Below are 25,936 nucleotides of genomic sequence, written 5' to 3' on the forward strand. Positions count from 1 at the left end.
CATCATATCCAATGCATTGGAAGTAATTTATTAATTACTTCTGTTGAATCAAGCTTAATAGGCAATAATGAGTGATATATGAAATTATAAGAATTTCTGAAATACATTTATTCACATGATTAAGGACTGCATACAAATTATCAGGATAGTAAAAATATTAATGTCTCTTCTGATTAGTGAATGAATTATTATTTTAGTTGATATTGGTTGTCACAGATATATAATAAAATTCAAACAATATATAAGGAACTAAAACTTCAGAGGAAATACTAGCAAGTAGTTTCATAAAGGCTCTATTCAGAAAAGGCACTGAAATACGAAGTTTGTATCTCTCAGGATACACTGAGGATGATGTGACTTGAACCTGATCTTGAGTATTTAGAACTCTTCAAGAGGATTCTGCCACTGGTTAATTAACTATAGGCAACATACATTTAAGTAAACTCTTAGAAAATGAATGACAAATGGCCCCACTTACAGAAAAAGGAAAGGCAAAAGAAGAGAGGCATGAAAGTGAAAAAGAAATGAGTATGCAATGATGAAGTAAAGAATGAGGGAGCACTAGTCTATGTTTATGCAAATAGTTTGGAATGTATGTTACATCTCTTACCACTAATGCTTTTCTGTCATTTTCTTTAATCTTTTAGGATTTCTGATTCTGGGGAAGATCTACATTTTTTCCTTACTTTTATACACTGGCAAGACAATGTGCTCCTACTGAGTCTGGGAAATGTGAGTGAGAGAACAAAAAAATCACAGAAAAATAAATTACAAAACATACCAAGCTCTGTTCTTGGAAGTTAAAGTTTGATTACAAATATTCATAACAGAATTTGAAGTAATAATGACAATTTCTACATTGGTGCCTTGGCTCTAAAAAGAATGTTTCAGAGATTAGTGAAAGAGATGCTCTCATGCTAGGATTCATGTGTCTCTGGCTTATCTCTTAAAGTAAGCTTTCAGTGCTATGGAGGAGTCTCAATACTGACAAATACTGACTTGATTATGCACAACCACCATCATCTTTGTTCTTTAAAATGTGACTGCAAAGCACTTGTTATGCCATGCCAGTGACACATGAGGAAAAGGAACTCTGTCACATCAGATTTTTGGCAGAATTTGATTTGTTATATAGTTGAGTGATAGTATAAATTAAGAAAAGTGTTTTTAGGCCATTAACCTTCTCCTAAAATAACTCTTAAAATGAATTATCTTGATAGACTGATGCTGGACAACTTGTAAATACAACAGGTAAAGCTAAAGGGAGCAGAAAAACCAGGAAAATACATGAATGTGAGTTTGGCAATGACAAAGTACAAAGAGAGCAAAAGGAGATAGAAAGGAAGAACTCTTAACAAATGATAACAAAAAATGGTAAATAAATGGAAGAGTAGCAAAAGAAGTGATGATGGATCAATGAGATCAGAAATGTGCAATACAAAATAGATCCTCAAAGGCAGTGAAACATATGGGGCAAAGATCTTTTGCTGTATCTTGCTATCGTATATAAAGTTGCCATATGAATTTGCTAGTACAAATTATTACTGTTTCTTTTAATTTTTTTGTGAATGCCTAAGTTTCCTAGGTACTTCTTCACTCCAGATATAAATTAGTCTTGTAGCTGATGGAAGCTATACATATACATATACATATACATATACACATACATATACATATACATATACATATATGTATATATAGTATATTGCCTCAGCAATTAGAAATTATTACCAAAACCCAATATTCTCCTTTGTTGTCTTTCATTCTGTTGTTTATTTTATGCTCTACACAATTTCATGTAAAAAATCCTACATTCCTTTCTGCATCTCTTAGTTGCATGTTTACACACAAATACATCTGAATTTTTTCTCTGCTTTTTCAATTGCTCTTATTCTGAGGTCTTCATTCCTTCACCATACAAAGTTTTTACTCTTTCTAAAGAGTCTTACTAAAGCTATAATTTTTATGATATCATCAGTACTCAGGACTGAAAATATTTTCCTATGCATATCCTTAATTTCCCTCTGAATAGCATTAACCAATTTAACTACAAGGCAGCAGTCACTGACTGGTTATCTAATACTAATTTAGCTTCAGTGTTAATAATGAGATTGTATTTCCCTGTGAATTCCAGTCTTTACTTGTAGCAACAGGCTCCAGCCTTTTGTGTTTTCTTACAGTTCAAGCAGAAAACTTGAAGCTGTCAAGGACTTTTTTTTTTAAATGTGTCACTTCAAGACAATTACCACCTATCACTGCTGATACCTGCCTTCCTGGCAATCAAGTGGTATCTCACTGTATAGATCTCAGTGGTATAGTGTAGAGCACTAGGTATAGCATGGAAAAATACAAAAAGGACTTGTCAGTACTTTGCCTGTAGCACATTTCCCCTCTGTAAGCTACATGCAAACTGTTTCTTCAGTATTTCTCTACCATCCTTTATTGAGAAGTCACAAGCTCTAGTATCAGAAAGCCAACATTTCCAACCACAGCTTAACTCTTACACACTCTTTGTGTTTAGAGTCATTCCACTAAGACCAGCTCTCACACAGACAAGTTTTAACCTTAGTCTGGAGAGGCTAAGGCTAAATGGAGCAACCACTGTGTGTTGTGCAGGTTTAGGCACCTCTGTGCTGTCCCTGCTACACTCTGCAGTTGAGGACCAAGAACACGAGCTCCATTTGTGATTTGACACCTTATATGCCAGTCATCACACAACCTGAAAAGGCACATCCACAGCACTGGTCTTCACCAACTAGAACCTTGTTACTGCCTGTCCAAAACTCAAAGGAAGGCCTGGATAACCATGGCTAGTGCTAATTTTCCTGGCTAGGACTGCTCCCTCACTCACTGGAATGCATGGAAGTGCCACCCATGTGTTTTTTAAGAGGTCGACATCAGAAAGGAATCTACAATTACACTGATATAAGACAGACTGGTTTCCTGTAACAGAGCACACTGAATCACAGCCTTGGTTTCAGAATGCTATTTTCTATTGCTAGCATGCCTTTTGTGAGCCCAAATAATTAGGCCCAGCTCAGCTGTTCTTCACACATTATTTTGTCCAAATAGTTCATCACTTCGGCAAAAAAGTACTGAACTACATTTTCTTGCATATTTTTTATTGACTATATTGCTCATGAAATCTTTGTGGCCAAGTAGAAAACATAATTCCAGCCAATCTGAGGCATCATTTTCTTTTTAATCATCTTCTGCTACTCTTAGTTGAGTCTTTTTACACACTTCCCAAGAGTTCTGCCTTAAGGACACATCCACATTCTGGTCTGTGTGTGCAGAATTACTCCAAAGGCATTTTAGCTCCAGCGGCTGCCAAAATCATACTCAGTTCATGGGCAGCTCTCCCATGTGGTGTAAGAGACTGCAGCATAACACCTTCACCTCACCTTAGCTATGAATGAGCATTTCTTCTCAGTGAACTGTACTGCTCATTCTGACTTAACCATTTTCCACATTTGATCAATTTGATCCTTCACAGTATTTTTATCTTCACTGAAATTTCGTATTTGTTTTCCTTTTGCTGATCTCACTTTTGGGCTTGTTTCTCCATGAAGACCAGACCACTTTTCTTCTGATTATGCTACTACCCACTATCTTTTCATTAAAAACATGCCCCTAGCAGCACGTTCCAGCAGTCAAAGCTTCCAGTCTAGGCTGAATGTCATTAGCTCTGTGATTTCCACCATAAAAAAACAAGCAGATTGCTAGGTTCTACACTGCTCCATTAGATGTGCCATTAATTTAAAGCGGGCTATAACCCATCTTCTTTCTATTCTATTTGCCCTACGGATGCAGCTTCATGGTGTTACAATTCCTATTCTTGAGAATAAGAACAAACAAACTAGGTCAAGCCCTTTTCAGCAATCTAAAGCTTTCCTATCACACATATCACATGAGGAGGAGTCAGCTATCCCCATTTCTAGCTTCTTCCAATGATCACAAGATTCTCCTGATGATCTAAAGTCCTGGTGAAGCTCTACAGACCCTGGCTGAATTTTGCAAGTCTTGTCCAGAGTGTCAGGTTTTATGCCTTTCACTGGGCACAGCAATGCTGAAGAATGAGGTCTGTCCTGTTGCAATATGCATCATTAATTCACTTGTGAAGAGATGCTATCAAGCATCCAGTTGTGCATACAAGGTTGCCATAATGGCTGCTTGTGGCTCAGTGAACTTTACTCGTTTGCCACATAGATTGCAAACACATACCTGCTCTTGAAAAAAAGCAATATGCTCCCGTTTCCCTCAAGACGAAGTAATCAATTACTAAGTCTATTTTTTGCTGCCACTAATCTGCTTATGTCTGGTAAGTTAAAAGGCTGTGAAGTGCTGCAACTGTCACTAAATCATTTCCAACAGTTACATCAGCCATTTTTTCTTGCTGCTGTCTCCACCCAGCTCTTCAGAGGGCTTCACTATGACTTTATGACCTACAAGACTGTGGCTTCAACAAAACAGTCTGATACTGTTCTGACCACTCAGGCCAAAGGGGGAAAAATAAAGTGACTCTACTTCATGTTAAAGAATGTCAGACATTGGAGAGCCTAAGTTCAAGCTCAGGAGAAGCAATACAAGTTGAGACAACATCATCACTTTGGTAAGAGACTCCAATGTTTCACTGGACCTCCTAGGCCAATAGTTCTATATAGTGATTCACCCATATCACAGAAAATATCTTGGCATGGGTCAGAACATTGTCATTAAAGGTTGGTGGTGTTCAGCTTCTCCCTTACTATGAGACTCTTTCCCAACCTCCCTGTTCTGAGAGTGATGTATTACTGAAAAAACCCCTCATGTAGTCAGAGTGAGGAATCTTTTCACACCCCTCATGCATCTATAGGATGCTCCATGTCCTTATATCAAGATAATAATACATTCCAGAAAGATTTTCCTCTCTGTGGCTCACCTATTGTAAGATTCAGTGGATTTTGCACACTTTTCACAACTTGTTACAAAACTGCTGAGAATCTCCACAGAGTGGTACAAGTTTATTCCTCAGCAATCTCTAACAGCTGCTCCAAAAAAATCTCTGCTCCCTCAGTTGAACACCTATCAACCTTTGCCAACAGCTACACATATTCCAAGTATCAGTGTCCATCTCTACACTTCCATGTTATCTCCTTCTTTCTGGGATTGAGAAAGCAGAGGATGTGAAGGCATACTTCCCTGACTGATAGCTTAACTGTGTATCACGGGAGCTAGGAAATATCCTATATAATTCTGATGTGAGCACTGTGTTGGGATATAAATGCAGTGTGAATAAGCAGAGGGTAATTGATAGAAAACACCTTCCAATTCCTGAAAAGTAGCTTTATTTTAATCTTGCCTCATATATTTAGGGGATATATGACCAAACATCTAATTAAATATATAAAATAAACATTTAATATAATGCTTTATTCAATGTGCAGGTTAAAATGCTAGCTGGGAGGAACATTTTTAAAGTGTGGTCAGAATTTTTCATTTCTCTCAGTATTTGAAAGTTTAAATAACTGGTGTTTGTATTTCCTATATACCAGTACTATACTGCATATACAGCACAGCATAAAGCCATATAACATGCCTCAGTAGGGAAGAGGCAGTAAATCAAACTAAAGAGTCCTTCCAGGAAATCATCCATGTATAGAAAAAGCACTTCACAACACGCCTGAATGGCTTAATTCTCTTCTTTACCAGGGATCCTAAATGTCCTGATTATATCCAGTGACAGCTGTAATGCTATTAACTTTTTACCTGCTTGCAGCAGAAAATGGCTGGTGTCTAAGAACAATCAGATTTTTGGCATCTAAATTGCTAGTGAATAAATTGTATTTTGCACCAATACTGAAAAATTAAGTACAGTTGCAAACAAATTATTTAGTTTTTCTACACAACTTCATGTATGTGTACATAGTTTTACACTGAGTCCATAAATAGTCTGTGAAATACACAATCTCTTGCTTATCTGAAGAGTTACAATGCATGTTATATATAAGTGAAGCCTATCACAGGACTGGTTTTGAAGGGTACTTGCTCTACAAGTTTGGCAATATACCAGGAATGGCTTCAGGCTATAGGATTTCAGAATAAGAATGTCATAAGAGGCTTTCTGTCATCTGGGGAAGGGAGGAGTCTGGAGTGCCTACATCTGGAATGCCTGTTTAGCAGCAGAACTCAAATGATCTTACAAGAAACAGAAGACATGCTAAAACAAGAGAAAAAACCATTGTTTTTTCAGTCCTTTTAGTTAGAGCCTGGTCCCACTTAAAAATTTGTTGCCAAACACTGATTTTTTGAGGATGCTGAAGCAGGCATATCCATACACACTGATAACTACCAATTAGACAATAAAACTGTACTTGTGCAGTCTCAAACTGTAACCTAGAATCAATGTAAACACACATATTAACCATTATCTGGTGAGAAAGCAAAAGTGACCAAGTGTAATGCCTTTATTGTACTGAAAAAATGTGAAACTTATTCCCCAGATGTCATTTGTCCTTGTATCTTAAGAAGGGCTTGAGCACCAGAAAATACAGGATGTATAAGGAAAGCACTGAGTCTACTGAGCATAGAGACCAGCAGTGGGAGAAAACAGCAATATCTACAGTATTTAATGTTACTAGACACCAACAGCTGCAAGCAGGGACATAAAGTAATAAACTTAATCTGCACCCTAGATAAATACCTACCAGAAATTATGTTAAGTACAGACAATTTTGTTGTTAGGAAAGTAGAGCAAGTAAAACATTTAAAAGTATCAATCCAGCTTTACTCTGTTGCATGGAAAAAATACAATCTTTTCAGAATTAGCAACAACATTTTTGTTGGTTATTTAAGCCATCTCCCAGAGTACACCAAGCATAATCAGACTGGTACTAAATCTGTGACAAGGAGACTATGTTCCACTATCTTTTTCCAAAGTACCAAATCTTGTCTTTTTAGCAGCTCATCCCAGTGCCTGAAACAGGTACAATAAGTAGATGTCTTAATGTACCTCATATCCTTCTTGAGCCTAATCATAATTTAAGAACTAAAGGGGCAAAACCCTAAAACATCTGGCAGGAAGAAACTCGAGCATGCATCAGTGATGCCTGGTACTTTCCTCACTAGGAAGAGCATCCTTTGACAGTCTCAGCACCAAGTTTGAGGCGTGGCACTGAAATGTGCTCTTTCTTATTCATAATTGGGAAAAAAAAATAATCTGAAATTAAGAAAACACCTTAGAGCACATGATTCTGATTTACAAAAGTAATTTTTCGGAGTTACTGAATGAAGGAAAGTCCAAGGATAAGCTGCGTCATGATCATATTTACGATCTATATTAAGGACCATTCCTTAGCAACCTAGCCTTCCACCTTTTTCAGGGACTGGAATTCTGACCGGTTTTAAGGGACTGAAACGTCGAGACTGCTCTGGATCGCAGCGCTTTGCTCACACCGCAGCTGTTGACAAGAGCATTCTGCAGCCGCCCGTGCTCCCAAGGGAGTCTTGCGAAACGCCGGGAAGGCCGCCGGCTGCCCAGGCCTGCTCAGGACAACACCCCCCGCGCCGCTCGCGCAGGCCGGGCCGGCAAGGGCCAGGAGAAGCTTCCAGAGGCCGGGCCGGCGGCGGCGGGTAGAGTCCCGCTGTTCCCAGCCGGGCGTCCCGCGGCCGCCGCCCACAGCCACAGCACACCTTGATGGCCGAACGCGGCGGGGCGCGGCGGGCGGGCTGCGGGGGAGGGGCGCCGCCGCCCTCAGGGCCCCGCCGCCGCCCCCGCCCCCCGCGCGCGGCCCCCGCGCCCCCGGGATCCTGGCACCGGCCGCCGCGTTACGGGAAGCCCCGCCCCTTCCCGCAGCTCCGCCCCTCTGCGGCGACGTCACGGGCCCCGCGAGCCAATGGCGATGTGGGTGGAGGAGGAGGGAAGGGCGCGCGGGGGCTGGGGCGGGGCGGGAGCGTGACCGGGCGCGGGGCCGCGCGTGCGGGACAGCGGCGCGATGGCGCGAGGCGGCTGTGCCGCTATTTAGGGGCAGCGGCCGCGGAGCGCCGGCGGCGGCGCCGGGTAAGGCCCGGGGTGTGCGGCCGTGTGCGGGGCTCCCCTCCCCAGCGTCTGCTCCCTGAGGGGCGTCCGCCGGCGGCGGCCGTGCTGGGCTCTCCTTTCCCTCCGGGCCGTGCGCCGCGGGCGGGGGCACCGGGGCGTTCGTTCGAGGGCGGGCCGGGGTGGGCGGGTGGAGGGCAGCCTTGCGCCACTCGGTTCCCGGGCCCATGGCCAGCCGTGCCCCGCGGCGGTGTCTCGTCTCGCCCAGCCTCCCCTCGCCGCGCCGGCGGAGCTGCCCGGCGGTGGCGCTCGCAGCGCGACACGGCCTCGCCCGGGCCGCTCGCTGTGGGGCCTGGGGTGCCGAGCGCTGGCGGGGCCGCTCGGCCGTGCCCCGTCCGCAGCCCGGCGCGGCGGGGTCGGGCTGGAGGTTGTCTGCGCTCCCCCAGAGCGGGGGTGGTCAGCGCCGGCCGCCTGAGGCGGCAGGGGTGCGCGACCCTTGGGGGCTCGCGTCTTTTCGGCTTTTTCGATTGTCACATAAGCGTGGCTGTGCCAGCGGCAGGCGTTTCCTTGATGAAGAGGTTTGCGTTTTGTTGCCGTCACCACAAGTGGTTTGCTCTTGTTGCCTGTAGATGGTAGAAAGCTGCTGCCCTGAAAGATACGCACGGTTCGTCTTATTGCTAGTCCAAGTCGTGGAGGGGATTCCCTGAGGAATTAGGGAGGAGCGGGTGCAGTGTCTGTGTGGTTACTTCCCATGTGCTCCTGAGCCCCAGTCATCCCTGTAATGGGGTCTGAGCTTTCCCTAAAAAAAAGCCATCATTATTTTCATCTCTCAGATGATGAAACTGAGGCACAAAGGAAAGCAGTCTGCCAAGTGTGTTGGCAGAATTGAGGGGAATAATTCCCAGTCTCAGTTTTCAGGCTTGTTTTAGGCTGACTCGGAGGTTGCCAGCTGGTGGCTGCTTGTTACTGCCGAGACACAGTTCTACACAGAGCTGCAGTTCTGCTACCAGGTTGTAGAACTATGTGGGGTTATAGCTCTGTCGTTAGTGATCCAGTCATGGAGGGGGGGAAAAATCAGGAAATCACAACCTGAAGAGATTGGCTGCTATTGGGAGTTAAGACCTTTTTTCTTTCACCTTCTTTTCTGTAAAAATACAGTGTTTGTGCTTACTATATGCTTTTATTGTAAGAGGCATAATTATGTAAAATATATCAAAGCATGTAACTTCTGAACAAATTTTTTTATCTATATGTTAGTATAGCACAATAAGAATGTAAGTGGATTATTAAATGTAGAGATTACTTTCTAGAAGTTGAGCATTCAAAGTAATTATTTGGATGCTCTTTATGTCTGGAAATGTTGTGATTCAAGTAGGATCAATAGATAAATATTTTTGGCTGAGGAGAAAGATGGATGCATGTCTGTATGTGAGTACACTAAATGGAGATACTGTTCTTCTGCTGCTTGTCTGGAGGATTAGCACTAGCACAATTATGTGAAATTAAATAAACTTTTTGGCCATTATTTTCATTAATACTTCTTGTATTAGCAAGAACTATCTAGATTGGAGAAGCAGCACTGCTTATCATCAGTCTGGAAGGTTTAATTTAAAAATGACAACACCGAGTGCTAAGACATTACTTTGTATAAATTAATTTGGTTTTTGGACTGAAGCTACTTGCTAGCTGTGAGAAAATTCTGATGTATTTCAGAGAAATTGATTTACTGTTTTAAGAAGACACCAGAAAGAACTCAATTATTGCAAGCAAATATTTGGTATTAGGTATTTCAGTAATTTTAAACTCTACCATCTTTGGTCATCTTTTTTTATTTCTATTTTTTATTTTGCTGGCTCTAAAAATCCAGGGATAAGCTTCCTTCTAGAGGCAGAGGAATAAGTAATACAGAGAAATTACTTGCTTAGATGATGAAAGGGATAGAGATGTTATTTGTATGTAGAGATTTTAAATACAAAAATGTATTTCAGAATATGCTGTTCATATAGTGTTACGCAATATTTTCAAGTGCTTCTCTTGGAGGTATCTGGTGTTTTTTGAATCTCATAAATATTTCCAAGAAGGAAGTAAGCTTGGAGGAAGGAAGGAAGCTTGCAGATGAAATACGCTTAATTAGAAAGCAGTTACTGTTTGAGTAATCAAAATTCCTTGAGGATAGTTACAGCTTTTAGAAGGCTTTAAGTACAGTCTGGCTTGTTATAAAACCTCAAGCAGTAGCTGCTTGTGAAGCATCCCTGGATCTGTCTGCCTGAGCTGTGTGGGTTTCTAGTTGCAGATTACCTCTTGAAGCTGTAAACATAGGTCTTTTTCTTTTTTTTGGTTGGTTTTTTTTTTTTTTTGTTTTTTGTTTTTTTTTGGGGGGGGGTTTTTTTTTTAGGCATTTCTGAAAATCCATTTTCCCACAACCTTTGTTCTCTTGTGATTGATGAGCCTTAATAGACTGAACACCTTCCTGTGGTGGTTGTGGTGTTATGTGTGCTTCCTGACTTCCGAGCTGGCTTTGCTGGCAAGAAGCTGTTATTTTAGCTATAGTTTCTTAAATGACATTGTGATTTGTAGGTCACTTGGACAGGAGTTGCCACCTCTCTAAAATGGAGAGAACCCATTATAAAATGACATATTGCTGTGTTCATTTTGGGGCAGATTTATTAAATAAGATTAATTTTTAAGATTTCTCTCTTGCTCAGAATAAGTAGTGATGCCTGTTTTGCATTAAAACCTGATACTAGTTAGTCACGGGTTGATCTTCATACTTAACACTGTTGATACTTTGTGCATATAAGGTTTGCTTTTATAGTTATTAGCTTTTCATAGACACTGCATGAAGCATCAATTTACAGATCAGGCATAAAGGCTTAGTGCTTTCCTTTCAAAATGGCTGCAGGATGTGAAGAATAATAAGTCCCATTTGATTTGGAGATTAAATGGGGTGATTTCATGGCATATGAGTTTTAAAAGTCTGTCTTTACAGAAATGATCAGAGCATTTTAAAAGATTTTTCCTCTTTGAGGTAATATATTTTCTGTCAGTTAAGGACTGTCACCAACAGCATTCTAAATTTACCATGTTGGTTTTATTTACTCAGTAGTATTTTGATGGATTTTGATCTTTAGACACTAAACCATGAGAATAACCTGGCAAACTTCTAAAGTCAGTTTCTTTCTCTGTCTCCCTTGCCTCTTCACTTAGTGTCCCACAACAACTGTATAGTACAGATAAAACGTTTGGCTCTTTGGTTTGGTTTGTTTTTAATAAAAAGCATCTGAACTGACTAGCTGTTTCAGTGTTCCTTCAGCATGAGGTTCAGCTTTCACCTTAGATAAATATACACTGTACCAGTCAGTAAAACATAAAACTTGAGTAGAGCTGTGCATAGTGACTGAAAGAAATTAATGAGTTTTCTGTTGTCTAGACTAACAACTTAGTCTGACTTAAAATCCTTAATGGTGAACAATTAGTGTTTAGCATTACTGCTGAGTGATGGCACTGTCTTTTAAGGTTTGGTGTAGCTTAGTATGCTGGGTTTCTGCACTGCCTTTGCCTGTGCAGTTTTACACACTCAGATAAGAAAACACTAATTTGCATAGGAGTATCTCACCCATCCTAATATGAAGTGTGGGTCCTTGTTTTGTGAAGTCCGACCATTTATTTTGTTTTCTCATTTATTTTATAGCTTTCATGTAGGCAAGATGGATGGAAATGTCTAGCGTAACTCTGGATCTTTGCTCTAGAGCTACATTTCAATTAAGAATCAGTCTTGTAAAAGCCAGAGACACTAATGTTTTTTAAAATAGCACACATTAGAAGGGATTGTAATAGCCCCTATGTGGGTTTGGAGGTGTGTAGCTTCAGTCTTTTTCAAACTGCATTCATCAGCAGGGGGTGAGGGTAAGCAAAATACATCAGAACAGCCTAAAGCAGATATATGCTGAATTGTGGCATGGCTTTGACACTGTAGTTTCAGCTGCTGGGTTTCCATACTGTGGGTGGGACTGTAGAGTAGGGCTTTCCACTTGGCTCCCTTTTGCAGGTGATGGTGCATGAAGCTCTATTTTCTTACATTTCAGGAGCTGACTGTAGTGTAATTGAGTAGTATGATTTGTGGAGGACTTATCTGCTCCCTCAAAATCATTGCTAAACTTTCCAAACTGAAAAGTAGTAGAGATTTGAATTTCAGTCTCTTATGTGTGAATGAATCTGCTTGGAACAAATGAAATGTTATTTTCAAATCTGGAAGACAGGTGAATACAGAAATGGCACTTTATATAAATAGATAGAATTTAATTTTAATTTCCAGTGAAAAATCATAGTTTAAGACAAAATGTGTGATAATTATGTATTATTGTTTACTTATTAAGTTGGTTATTGCTTTTTATTTATTTATACTCTTAGTTGCTATGCAATATGATTTTAATAACCCGAGTCATACTTAATAACTGCTAGTGTGAAAATCACTGAACAGTTTTGTGGAAATATTGTTTGACTTTAATAAATAATGACCCTAAAGAAAACAAGTAACTTTGTGATGATGTAATAGGTGACCTGCAGTTATTATAAGGTGGTGTGAATCATGATAGCAAATGGGAGAGAAATGAAACATTTTAAAAACTTCCATTTTTACATCTGTTTCATTATTTCTCCTTCAGTGTTCTTTTGCAGGTTTTGGCAATTAGCAGTGAAGCAGAGCCCCTGCTTCTTTCCACCTAGCTTGTAGTTGCCCTCAGACTTCTGATGAATTTCAGTTCTTTTGCAACTCAAATTGTTCTGATTAAATAATTTAAATGAATCTTGCTTGAAATAACAGATCTTAAGGTCTATCTGTAGTAGAGCTCAATAGGCTTTAACAAGCAGTATTCTAGTAAATGTTAGCATAAGTCATTAAAGTAGATCCCTGTAAGCTGTTTTTATTTAGTGATTTAAACTAAAAGAGAATACTCTTTAGGGTTTGGTTTTATTCAACATGAAAATTTATTAAAAATTTTTACACTAGTGGGGATTTTTTTAGGATGCTGAAATTCATGTGTGGATTAGAAATCTTATTTTTAAGATATTGGAGACTTCCAAAATAAGCAAGAATCAATTGATATGGTTATTTTACTGTACCCTTGTAATAAATATCCAAATACATGTTGCATTTAAAGCAGTATAGAGTGGTTTTATATCCAGCCCAGTGAGAGTACTTCACAGAAACATAGAAAAAATTAATAGCTTTTTGGTTCTCAATGCCATGTAGCTACAGTCTGATGACAAATTACTTGTTTTTTAGTCAAAAACAGACTAACAAACTTCCAGTGACAGATGCTCATTAATATATTTGTCAAGTCTTTCAATCAAAATGTTTGTACTATAAAGTTTCTATATAGGAAATTTTGGTGAGCTTAACTAATGAACTCACAAGCAAAGAAGCAAATAAAGATATTGCTGGGTAATTTTGATGGCTTTTATTTTAGTTCTAACTGAAAGACCTCTAGGTTGATGAACCCTACAAAGATTGCTATAAATGTTTGAGATCTCCTTTCATTTAGTTGTTCCTTTAAATAGAGATTTTTCTTTACATTACACTGTTTATCTTGATTTGTAAAGAAAAAACGGCTTAGTTGTGTTGATATATAAGGAATGAGGTTCTGGCTTGCTAGTGATCCATGGTTAAATGTCTGTCTAGTTTTAGTTATATATATGTGAAATGTCTTGTGTCCTTCTGTTACTAAGTAAATTACATGCAACCAAAGCAAAGGCATTTTTGCTGTCATAAACTGCAGTTTTCTTCTGATAATAGTTAAGTGTAGCTTATTAAATTTCCTTTCTAGGGAATATTGTGGAATTCCCTAAAAAATATAATGAGTTTCCTTTTATGGGGTAAAGTTCAGAATACTAGTTTCCAAAGAAGTTCTGTCAAGTTAGTGGAGAATAAGACTTTAGAAACTGTAAGCTATCTCACCTCAAATCTTAGTAAACCTAAAGAGGCTATGTTTAGTTTCTAGTTGTAAGAATAGTATGAAGTCTGCTTCTAGAAATCAGCTTGTGAACTAAATACCTTATTTCACTAAGCCAATCTACCTGTTCCTGTAAAGATGCGTAAATGTAGCTAAAAATAATATAGCTCATATGCTTAGTAGAGGATGGTCACTTGCTTTTAGTAGTTTAGGGCTGCTTTAAAAGTCTAAGTTGAGAAAATTAGAATAGACTTAGTGGCTTCAGAATAATGGGGATGGAAGCTACTGTGTGAATGCTTCAGTTTCTCTAAAGTGTTTTTTAGGAATGTCCGAATTTCAGAGGAGTGGGCTATGTTGCAATACAGAAATAACTACAGTGTTATAAAATAACAACTCCATATAAAACTCCAGCTTTTGGGGAATTGCAAGCTCCCTTGGAAATTTTGAAGAATTAATTAGTGCTTTTTCTATAGTAGACAACAGTTCTTGATGTGGAAGCATTGTGCTTTGTAGTTGCTGAATGTATTTTAAGTTGCTCTTATAAATGAGACACATAGTTTTGTGGTGAGTTGTTCTAAACCTTGTCTGAGGCTTTTGTATCAGTGCCCTTGAAAGTTAGGTATGTATGATAACCATAATCAAATTCATAGGGTTATATTTGAAAACCTGAACCACGGTATTACACCTGTATTCTAACTGAACCTCCCACAGAGTTGCCATTGTAAAGTTTGTTTTCATATACAGTGTGAAAACCTAAAACTGACACATTTATTACAATTGTAATTAAAGCAGCTTTAAACAGCCTCAGTATTTTTAAGTAAACATTTGATTTTGTTTTAGCAGTGAAGGAAATGGAAAAATTATGCTCATTCTAGTGTTTGAAGATACAAATGCTTCCAGGAAAATATATGTGTATATGTGAGAAATTCTTAGAACAAATACAAATCTGATTTTGACATTGATCTAAAGTGAAGAGTAATAGTTAAAATTTAAAAATATGTATCTTTCCTTGTTACAGAAATTCTGTGCAGCATGTTTTCTAGGTGGAACTGGGTGGCCTGTGGCTTCTGTCTGGTGTTGAATATTTGTTCTCCTGATGGTAAGAGTTTTATGTCTTAAATACAAGAGGATATAGAGCTAGTTACATTGGCTGTTTAAAGCACCTGCTTGCTTTTCGTCTAGATACTTGCTGGATGAGGGCAGAAAGTCTTCTTACACTAGTTCACAACAGAGGTGCACACTTACCCTAATTTTCCTATGATAACTTTCTTAACAGAGAATACTTTTTTATCAAAAGAGTAACCTCAAGTATAATAACTTCCTCCTTCAAAAGATACGAACATGTAACCTTTGATTCTCGTCTCTCTCTTTTTAAGTGCCTCTGTTTATTAATAGAGCTTTCCTAGCTTGGTAAAGTGTTTTTGCAAAGCCTAGAGAACACTATGCTGGTTTTTGCCCTTAAGTCTTCATGTGGTCTACTAATGCATTTCAATTTTACAATTGTCAGGTAACTACTTAACTTGCTGCTTTGACACATGTAGTGTTTTTAACATTGTACTAGTGATGTATCATCAATATTGATTAGGGAATGTTGTGTAGTTTTAATAAATATAAAATTTGTTCTCTTTTTAGCTTCAGGAGGACTTGTGCAGTCATGTGGTCACATCATCCCAGAGTCACCTGTACTGGCCCTTGGTTCCAATTTCACAGCATTATGCATTCTGAATGAGAGTTGTCCTGACTTTGGCAATATCTATGCCAGTCAGATTATCTGGAAGATTAAAAATAGAGTGGTACCTAAAGAACAGTATCGTGAAATAAACAGAACTGTTTCCAGTGTCACATTCAATGACACTTCTCTACTAGCTACTCCTCTGACATGCAACATTTTAGAAGATGGACAGATTGAACAGAACATTTATGGAATTACAGTTACAGTGGGCTGTGAGTACTATTTTTAACATTTTATTCTGATCTTAAGAAAATTGTTTCTGAAAAATGGGAAAATGCAAAAAATAGAAAGTGTGTGTATCTTGAGGCACTTCTTTTTATTGCCTCAGTTCCTGGATAATTGAGTAGAAATATCGTCAAATTAGATGCCAACATGGCTGCTCAATGTGCACTGAATAAAATTTTCTAAAGAGTAGAAAATACTCTGGAGTATTTCAGTGTTGGAATAGGGAAAAATGGAACAACAAAAAGCAGCAGATTTGAATTACAGAATAAAGATGGGGATTTAACTGAAATAGAAGGTAGGAAATTAACTTCTTGTTTCTGTACTAGAGTTGGAGGAAATAGTTTTAGGTGATGTGTCCTGGTTTCATACTAGCATTTTGAAAATAATGGGTTCTTCATTAATGGATTGAGAAACTTTTAGTCAATCTGTATCGCTAAGGCTAACCTGAATTGCTTTTGGACAAGAGTGTCTTGAAAAAGTCATGTGAATAACATAATATGCTACTTCTTAATTACTTGGTGTCCTGCTAATAGGACAAGTGTTGTAGTGTCCTAAATATTGCTTGATATGGCTGATGGATTATGTCTCCTAGTGATGGCAGAAGGTACTGCAGTTGTTCAATGGTCTACATGGCTTGAGTTCACAATTTAAAGTGATGTGCTTCTAGCATGACTTACAAAATGCTATCAAAGGAAAGTAATGTTTTCCATTTAAATTTCTGAGGAGTAAATATTGTACCAGAAAAGATAAAATAAAAAATACTTGGAAAAGGTAAAATATATGGAAAGGTGAGGACATGTAAATTATTCTAATATTATAAACTTAATACACATGACATTCTGTATTTGTAATTCATGTTACAGAAGTCTGAGATGCATTTTTATTTAAAGCTATTGTATTTTGATACTGTCAGTTAAACTAAATAATGAAACTAGCAACAAATTCTTTGAGAAGAATGTAACTATTCAGGAAGAAAGCAATAGAGTTCATAATATTCTACTGAAAATAGAACTCTGCTTGAAAGCAAGTAAGGTTCTGTAACTATATTATACTGCTGTAAATAGTGATGTTACAGGAGGTAGAAACAAACTCTTTGTATGTTATAATTTGAGTTTAAGAGGGAAATAGAATAGTTTTGCTGCATTTTGTAGAAGTTCCTTACACATTAGACTGCATTGATGAAGATCCTTAACCTTTCCTTGGTTTGCAGCTCATTTCTTCCATACCTCAGCTGGGTATCAAATTGCCTTTAGTGCTCAGGTTACTGGCCAAGTCACCACGTGCCAATTCAGTGCTGATTTTTAATTTCTTTTTCTTCTGTGTGAATTAAAATATATTTAGATGAGAGGTGATTAACATGAGGTTTTCTGCCTCAGAATGAGAAGTTTGTTGTTCCTTACTAGCAGATGTTTAATCCTTATACAGCCTGTTGTTTGTGAGCAGCTATTTAAGCTTCTTGACTTTGATTGCAGGATGATATCCACCACTTTTTGCCACATCCTTTAGAAAAAAATTAATTAAATACTTCTGATGTTCACAGAAACTGCTCGAGTGGGACACTTAAAAGGATTCTTGCTGGGTTGAAATGTGTGTATAGATTAATTATTGCTAACTCTTTCTGTACAGTGGCCCCGGAGAAGCCCAAGAACTTAAGTTGCATTGTGCATCAGATGTCAAGATTCACATATGTTATGACTTGTACCTGGGACCCTGGGAGGCACACATTCCTGGATACTCAGTTCAGGTTGAGATACAGGTGGTAAGTAGAGCTCTGTAGAATATCTAAAAAATTCTGAAGAATATTTTTATGCCAAACTAGCAGTTCTTGAAATTCCCGATTCTTTGGAAATGTTCTTAATGAAAGTCCAGTTTTGTGAAGCATTTCTGTCTGTCTGGTATGAGGGGGTAGGGGAGAGTTTAAAAAGTTGGCATTCAAGTAATTCTGAATCAGACTTAAAGTTTTGTTGCTGAACTTGTTTTGGAGTAATGGTAATCTCATTTTTCTATTCTTCAAATATATGACTAATGTGGCTTGAGTACAGTACATATAATAATAGGGTACTGTACCCAAACCTTTACACTTTCCTGGGTTGTCAGTTTAGCTCATTCTAAACAAGCAGAAGATATCCCTGCTCATTGCAGAGGATCAGACTACATGAATTTTAAAGGTCTGTTTCAGTCCAAACCACTCTATGATTCTAAGCAGAGGAATTAACTTAAAATGATTGAATTTTGAAAAGGTATTATCTGCACTTCATAAGAACTGTGGACAAACACTATTCTGAGTTAATCCTAACATGAAAGCTTTAGCAAAGTATTTCTCCTGTGGAAGGAAATTAAGTTGCTTTCCAAACACTTTAGATGGTCTCTCATAATTAAAATGGAGTGTCCAGGATTGTTGCATTGCTCTGGAAGCAGGAATATTTGCCTACAGCTTTCCAGCTACCCCATTCTGCCGAATTGTTCAGGTGACAGTTGTAGCAGAAAGTATCCACAGATAGAAAATGTGAATGCTTTGCCAATTTTCTGATGCCTCTAGAACTATCTAGTGTTAGTGTAGCAGAAGATGGTGAACGTAAATTATGTATTGCCCCTCTTATACCATCCTCTTGAAAAGTGTGTGGGTAGAACTGACTACATTTTTAATGCATGCTAGTTACTGACTATGTTGCTTTTGATTAATTGTATCAGTTCTTGTTCTTCCTTTATTTTTGAAGCCAAGTCAGGTTTTCATACCAATTTAATTATAGTGCTCTAGCTTGTGCTTTTGAAGATATGTGACTGGAAGTCAAGAGATTTTGTTTTGGTTTCAATTCTAATGCAATCACGCATTTGTGGCTGTACGAGCCATTCCCACTTTTTCTTCCCCTCCCTCTGCTTACAAAGTTAAGGCAGAGGGAAAACATGTAAGAAACTAATTCTCACTCTGATCTACTTTAAAATACTCCCTAAAGAAAACCAAGCTTACTGCTTTGTATCGTATTTTTTCTTTCCCTTTTATTTAGGCCAGAAGAGATCTTTCCTGATTGTATACCAAAAGATGTAAACAATTCTTGCACCGTTACTGATATTCAGTTCTTTGTTAACACGGAGATCTGGGTGGAAGCAACAAATGTACTTGGGAAGGCTGAATCTGATCCTCTGGTTGTTGATCCCATTAACATTGGTAACTATATGCCCCTTACAGCTTTGATAGAAAATTGCTGCTTCTGCAGCATATTTCTGAACTTGTATGTTAATGTTTCTTCACTACAAAAATTATCACTGCATGAGTGTTGTTGCTAGAGCTTGAACTGTGCTGGACAAAGGTTGGGATGGTGAGAGATTTCATCACAATTCAGATAGCAAGATTTTTGTTTAGTAGTCTGATTTAGAAGACAGTGTAAAGTAGCAGCCATTTCAGGTCCTGAAAGGCTTTAATAGTAGTGCTGCAACAGTGTGCTAGCTTCTAAAGGCTTGGTAAAGTACAGTTGTGGAGCTAACTTTTTTCTTCTCTTCTAGTTAAACCGCTGTCTCCTCAGAATGTATCAGTCAGCTCAGGACTACTACCTACTATTCTGAAGCTTTCCTGGGAGAATTGGATTTCGAATGCTGTGATGACACTGAAATTCAATATTCGCTACAGGATTGTTGATGACACAAACTGGATGGAGGTAATACCACCAATGTCCCTTGCCATTTATCCAGCCATCTCTCAAACTGGAGTTCCCTCTGCAGCCCTTCACAGCATTCACTTTCATTTCATTGTGTCTTACGTGGCCATCCAAGGAAGTTTATCTGGCTTGTTCCTGGATGCTGTGATCTAGGTATTTTTTGGCACAGTCTGAGTATTGTGACCTTGTATCTTTGTGGACTTATCTGCTGTCCTCCTTGTCACAGTGCAGTATGTTTATTTTAAATTTTATTTTGCACATGCAATGTATAGAAAATAAATGAATTTACATCTTCCCATGTATGTGCAGAATGAGTGATCTAAATGTCATTCAAAGCTTGGGTAAATACTGTGTCATGCTGCAATGCTTTTTAAAACATACCCTACCTGCACTATGGCTACAATAGTTCCAGGCAGGCCCACAGGCTGGGACAGAGTGGCTGGGAAGTTACCCAGTGGAAAACGACCTGGCAGTGCTGGTGACAGTGACTGAACATGAGCCAGGGTGTGCCTAGCTGGCCAAGAAGGCCAATGGCATCCTGGCCTGGATCAGCAATAGTGTGGGCAGCAGGACCAGTGATTGTCTACCTGTGTCTGTCACTGGTGAAGCTACACCTTGAATCCTGGTTTTGGGTTCCTTGCTCCATGAAAGACACTGAGGAGCTTAGCAGAGCAGAACCACTGAATTGCTTCCAGAGAAGGGCAGCACATTTGGGGAAGGGTCTAGAGCACAGGTGTTTTGAGGAACAGCTGAGGAAGGGTTATCCAGCCTGAAGGAAAGAAGGCTCAGAAGTGACATTATCACTCTATAAATACCTGAAAGGAGGTTGTAGTGAGCTCAGGGTCAGTCTGCTCTCTCAAGTAACGAGTCATTATCCCAAGTTAGGACAAGAGGAAATGGCCTCAGGCTGTGCCAGGGACTGTTTACATTGGATTATAAGGAAAAATTTCTTCTGGAAAGAGTTGTCAAGGATTGGCCCAGGGAAGCTATAAAGTTTCCATTCCTGAAAGTGTTTAGAAAAGGTCTAGATATAGTGTTCAGGAGTGGATTTAGCAGTGAAAGGTGTATGATTGGTCTCTTACCACTTAAATGATTGTGTAATTCTGTACAGTCTGGCTGCCCTGTGTACATGCCTGAAATGTAAGGCAGTTAAGAACAGGAAAAGTGTAAGGAGTAAGCCTTACTTGTACCATGTACTTACATACATATGTTCCTGTCATCAAGAGCTGTGGAATTTTTTTTCTTTACATCAATTTGTGGACATATTTTTAATAGCTCCTTAGGTTTTCCTTACCTTAATCTTCTCTCAGAGCAACATTACTCCTGCATGAACCCAAATATATTCTGAATTCTGTGAGTTATTGGAAGGTAGATTGTCTGATTTTACCAAAATACTGCGTTTGGAGCAGGTAGCCTAATGCACATCCTTGTGACTAATGTGGCTTTGTATGCAGAAACTATTAAGCTCACCTTTATTGATATTTTGAAAAGCATTGACCTGTACAATCTGGTCTGCAGCTCCAGGATCTCTGGATATGTTGTCCTGATAGAACAATAGGACAAGTTCTTCTAATTTCTATTGTACTTTTAGCATACACACACAACAAATTAAATAGTAGATTTTCAATCTATTTTCAATCTGAACTTACTTAGTTGTGATAAAATTGAATAATTTTGATAATTCTTTGCCCTCAGGATTAAACTTTTAACTGTCCTGCATCTATCATTCCTTGCCAGGGGTCCTCACTGTAAAAAGTCCTTAGTTGGAAGTGGAATAATGTAGAGAGTCAGTATGTGTACCTATTTGTGTCCATTATCTACTCCACCTTGCCTCCCTACATACATACTAAAAATACTTTTCTGGCATTTGGTTGCTCACCTAAGACAAACAAAACAACTTATGAAAATAATTTATTAGCAAAACTACAAACTACTCTAAAACTATTTTTGGTTTCACTGAAGAAGCACTGTTCTGGATCAGTGGAAGCAATGATCCTGGACTTTCAACTTACAGTAACAAATAATTTTGCAATCAAAAATCAAGCAGGTAACCTAGCAAAGTTCTGAATTGTGAGGTGAAGAATACTACAGGTCAGTAAGCGGCAGAATTATGTGTGAAGGAAGGAGAGATGCTAGCTAATTAAAAAAAAAATTGTCCTGCGATAGCTGCCTGACTGTTCTAGTGTATGCATATTCTTATACCTGATAAAGTCACACAACTCTGACTAAACCTTTATGAAACAGTGTTTGAGAATTGAAGTTTTTGGAAATGAGATGGAAGGAAAGCTTGTCTGTTTTATGTGTGTGGTGGGGAGCCTTCTTGGATGATAGGTGAAGTAGCACAGCAGTACTCAGCTCTACAGTATTTTGATCAGTGTTTAAACTGTCACATTTGCAGGTTCCTTCTGAGGATACAGCTTCCCCAAGAACTTCATTCAGTGTTCAAGGTCTCAGACCCTACACAGAGTATGTCTTCTCCATTCGTTGCATGAAGGAAGATGGAGTGGGCTACTGGAGTGACTGGAGTGAAGAAAAGACTGGGATTACCACTGAAGATCGTAAGTAATATATAAAAGTAGGTCACTGGTTGCTAAAGTGTGTGAGTGCTCAGCAATTTGGCAATGGCCAGCTTAAATGGTGCATCCTTGCTTGAGCTCCTTGCTTCTATAAGCAACAAAGTTCTCCTGAGTTACTGTCAGCACTGACTGACTTGACCTGTGCATTCCAAGGAGCATGAGAACAGCTTCCCATTAAAGTAGACTAGAATTGCCCCCTGAAAACAGCTAGAACAGTGGCAGGGAAGAACCTTCTTCACAGAAAACTGTATTCTCAAAGTCTTCTGGAAGAAATGTAAGCTCTGTGCTTAGTTTTTTATTTTGAAGATTATTCTCTGTAACAGGAGTTATCTGGCCTAGAAAAGGTTTTCTTAGTAGATTGTAGTTTAAAAAGTTTTTAAACTTGATGTTTAGGAGGCTAGTAAAAGTCCTAGGTGAACAACCATCAACAGTTAGGAAACAGACTTTACTCATACAGGATGCATAGACTTCTTCACAAATTTAATAAAGCAGTGATATAAAATAATGTGCATATGGTAAGTGTAGCCTCTTATGCACTAAAGCATCTAAATAAGACATTCTGGTTTCCCTTTAACTTTTAACAAAGATTTCATTTTCTTTTCTGAGCAATCTGTTCACTGCAGAGTTTCAGTGCACATCAAATTAAACCAATACAAGTTCCATTATTAAAAGATTGGAAATCCTTCCTTTTTTTTTTTTTTCCTAATCAAGTTAATTTGTCATCTTAGATAAGAAATAAGAGGGTTTATTGTAGTTTTTGTTTAAAACAAGTGGCATTTGTTTCCATGATGGCATTGCTTCAGTTCTGTGCAAAATTTACTTTCTCTGGGGGAGATACTATAAAATATGTCAATATTCTAGTCTCTGCTCTTTAACTTCTAATGATAGTATGTCTTCATTTTCTTTGTTTTCTATCTCAGACTGAGCAATAATGATTTCAGGATTGCCTGCATATTTTGGTAGCTTTGCTGTTCTGCTGTGGTGACTGACTTTGCAAAAATGCCACTAAATTGATTAAGTACCCATATCTTACTTAAGCCCCAGAACAAAGGTGTTATAGTAGCAAATGAACATCAGGCAGGTCATGTTAGATTCATGATCTATTGCTCCATAGACAAGATGTACAGTTCCTTCTCTCTGTGAATTAAATTTGGGTACTCAAACAAGTAAAAGTGCTCCCTTTGCCTCAATTCATAGCTCTCCTCTCACAACATAAAGGATAAAAGATGGGATGCATGCTGTATACTTGGTACTGAGGGATGTTTGAGGTTAAAAGCCAAAACCTCATAATGCACTAAGTGCTATGAAAGATCTCTGAGGAGAAAGTCTTACAAGATTAAAGATATAATTCATTTTGAGATCAACTTTCTCTTGGGGCTAAGACCCTCACAAAAGATTGGCCACTTTTTATTGCTTTGTGCAGTGTAGTATTGGTTAGTTCATTTTACTTTGAAATGGAATTTGTTGTGGAAATGCCACTTTTCCATAGTATAGATGGCAAAACGTACTATAGTCTACAAAAGTACTGCAATTCTCTTGCCCTTTTATAATCAAGGAGTCTTACTGCTAGGAGAAATTTGTCTCCCTGTTAAGTCTTGTACACTTTCCTTTTCTTAGGTAACTTCATATTGAGGGGTAGGACCAGCATTGGATACAGACTGTAGCAAGGTTTGCAGGGTGCAGGTGTGCAGTGCTGAGCCTCTGGATGCAGCTGTCTACTCTAGGTGTGATCACTCAGCCTCACTCAGCACTGTCACCTTCAGTCCAGTCTTGCAGATTCCCACTGTTGTGATTCATGCGTCTTTTCATACTGTACAGTTAAAGCAATCTGTCTTGCTCATCTCTTCAGGAAATTTTCCACTTAATATGCCAAGCATTATTTTCACTGAGAAACTAAGGAAATGCTTTTTAATATGGTTTTTTTTTTTTTTTTTTGAGAAAGTAAGCATATAGTGATAATCAAAGGATTAATTCAAACAGATTAAGTAAAAATACTTCTACTCTCAAATACTGTTTCCTCAGTACCATCTAAAGGACCACCTATATGGAGGATCATTGATAAATCTCACTCACCAGCTTGCTGGACTGTGCATCTAATATGGAAGGTAAAGTAAATTGCAAAAAATGGAGCATTCTTTTAAAAACGTGCATTTTTTAAGTGGAAAAATCTACCCAACAGCCTTGAGAGATGTCTGGGATAGTAAAGGTTTTTTGATATGAGAAGTGACTTTAGTATTATTTGGTATTATTTAGTATGTATTATAATAATTAGTTTTGAAAAATTAAACTTACAGATGTAAAGGCTATAATTTAACTGACACTCATCTGTGACCTCAAAGACACAGTACTTTCAGATTCCTCATTTGTTGTCCTTCTGTGGATTTGGAACTACCACTTGAACAAAGCATAGCTTTGTCATGCCTTCTGCTGTAACTTAAAATGTGGCAACACTGCGTGGACAGTGCTACCCCAGCTGCAAAATTCATTAATCCTTGAGGTACTGCAGAGGCCAAGGTTAAAAACAGCACGGGGCATTTGTGTGCATTAAGGCTGCTGTGTCCACCTGGATGATTAGTCCTGCTGAGAAGGGGAATGTAATTATGGTCATTCCCCAATCCCTGCTTTGGTGTGATCCATAAACTGTGTCATATTTGTCATCCTAACATTAGCAAAGGTGTGAGATTGCTCTTTCTTTTTTTTTTTTTTTATGCCACTGTGTTGTAAAGTCGCATGTAATGGAGGCTTTATCAACACGTTTTGTAATCCTTTACAGAATAGCTTTTATTAAATCACTAGGTATCAAAGAAAGAGTATTTAAATCAGAAATAGGCTTTGGAAGTGACTGCTATATAGAAATGTACACAGGTTAGTTATGCTTTTCTTAAATGTACAGGTATTTGATCTATGGGACTTGCCTTGTTACCATATTGTGCCATAAGGACAATAAGGGTTACATCACATTTGTTCAATATCAGCTTAATCAAAGATGTTTCTCACAGGCACTGAAGCCATTTGAAGCCAATGGAGTAATCTTGCAATATGAAGTGACTGTCAGAGATAAATCATCTCTTTCCAGTCCAGTGAAGAAATACAATGTTACCAGCACCAACTATACCTTACAGCTGCAGGAAGGAACTTATGAAGTGACTCTGATTGCCCGTAACAGTGTTGGGGCATCTCCTCCATCAGTTTTACTTATCCCAGCAAGTAATTCAAAAGGTGAGTGTCCTAGAATGTGGCTGTCATGTAAATCTGCATGACTTTTTTTATAAGACATCTTCAGTGTCATAAAATAATACCTTTTACATAGGCAGATAATTAAAGAATTACTGAATTATCTACAGTCTCATGCCTTCTGTATAAACTGCCATTTGTGTACGCAAAGCATCATTTGAAGCTATGTGTGTTGTTCTGCTTGTTTTTAATTCTTAGAGCTTCTGTACTGTATTCCCTGCTGTTTCTTTTCTTAGCATAGCAGCTATATTTGTCTGTCTTAAGAAAAATATCAGAGGGTTCATATATACTTATGTATTTACCATTCTGCCTTTGATCCTCCTTTAACTTCTCCTTCCCACTCCTTTCTTTGTTTGTCCCAGTCTTATTCTCCTGTATTTTCAGTATCTTACCTGGTTGTTTTGTCATCTGCTTTCACTGTTTCCTTACTGCTCATGTTCTTTTTTCTTATGTTCTTTTCATTATGTGCTAATAGTAAGGACAGGATGGTTTATCCTTATTTCCAGCCTTTTCTTGGACAGTCCAAACACTGCCAGGATAGGAAGCAAAAG

General features: G+C 38.5%; 1 protein-coding gene and 1 long non-coding RNA gene across 3 annotated transcripts in view; one reads left to right on the forward strand and one right to left on the reverse strand.

Moving 5' to 3' along the window:
* The window catches only part of LOC306814498, a 102,161-nt gene extending 94,600 nt beyond the window's left edge, over nucleotides 1–7,561 (reverse strand). Inside the window, exon 1 of the long non-coding RNA XR_013777180.1 lies at nucleotides 7,353–7,561. This is a non-coding gene — a long non-coding RNA (uncharacterized lncRNA). The remainder of the gene's footprint in view (nucleotides 1–7,352) is intronic.
* A 359-nt stretch (nucleotides 7,562–7,920) lies between these two features.
* Nucleotides 7,921–25,936, forward strand: part of IL6ST (interleukin 6 cytokine family signal transducer) — a 29,611-nt gene continuing 11,595 nt past the window's right edge. Inside the window, exons 1-9 of one of the 2 annotated variants that reach the window (XM_079330578.1) lie at nucleotides 7,921–8,038; nucleotides 14,984–15,064; nucleotides 15,598–15,909; nucleotides 17,549–17,681; nucleotides 18,928–19,088; nucleotides 19,424–19,575; nucleotides 21,974–22,133; nucleotides 24,174–24,256; nucleotides 25,151–25,370. In XM_079330578.1, coding sequence (XP_079186704.1) covers nucleotides 14,998–15,064; nucleotides 15,598–15,909; nucleotides 17,549–17,681; nucleotides 18,928–19,088; nucleotides 19,424–19,575; nucleotides 21,974–22,133; nucleotides 24,174–24,256; nucleotides 25,151–25,370 — 1,288 coding nt within the window. In that variant the 5' untranslated portion in view covers nucleotides 7,921–8,038; nucleotides 14,984–14,997. Of the gene's footprint in view, nucleotides 8,039–14,852; nucleotides 14,876–14,983; nucleotides 15,065–15,597; nucleotides 15,910–17,548; nucleotides 17,682–18,927; nucleotides 19,089–19,423; nucleotides 19,576–21,973; nucleotides 22,134–24,173; nucleotides 24,257–25,150; nucleotides 25,371–25,936 lie in introns of those variants that run through there. The other variant, XM_079330579.1, reaches the window with a different exon arrangement.

The sequence above is a fragment of the Erithacus rubecula genome (assembly GCF_903797595.1).
Source record: "Erithacus rubecula genome assembly, chromosome: Z".
In the NCBI taxonomy this organism is placed as follows: Eukaryota; Metazoa; Chordata; class Aves; order Passeriformes; family Muscicapidae; genus Erithacus; species Erithacus rubecula.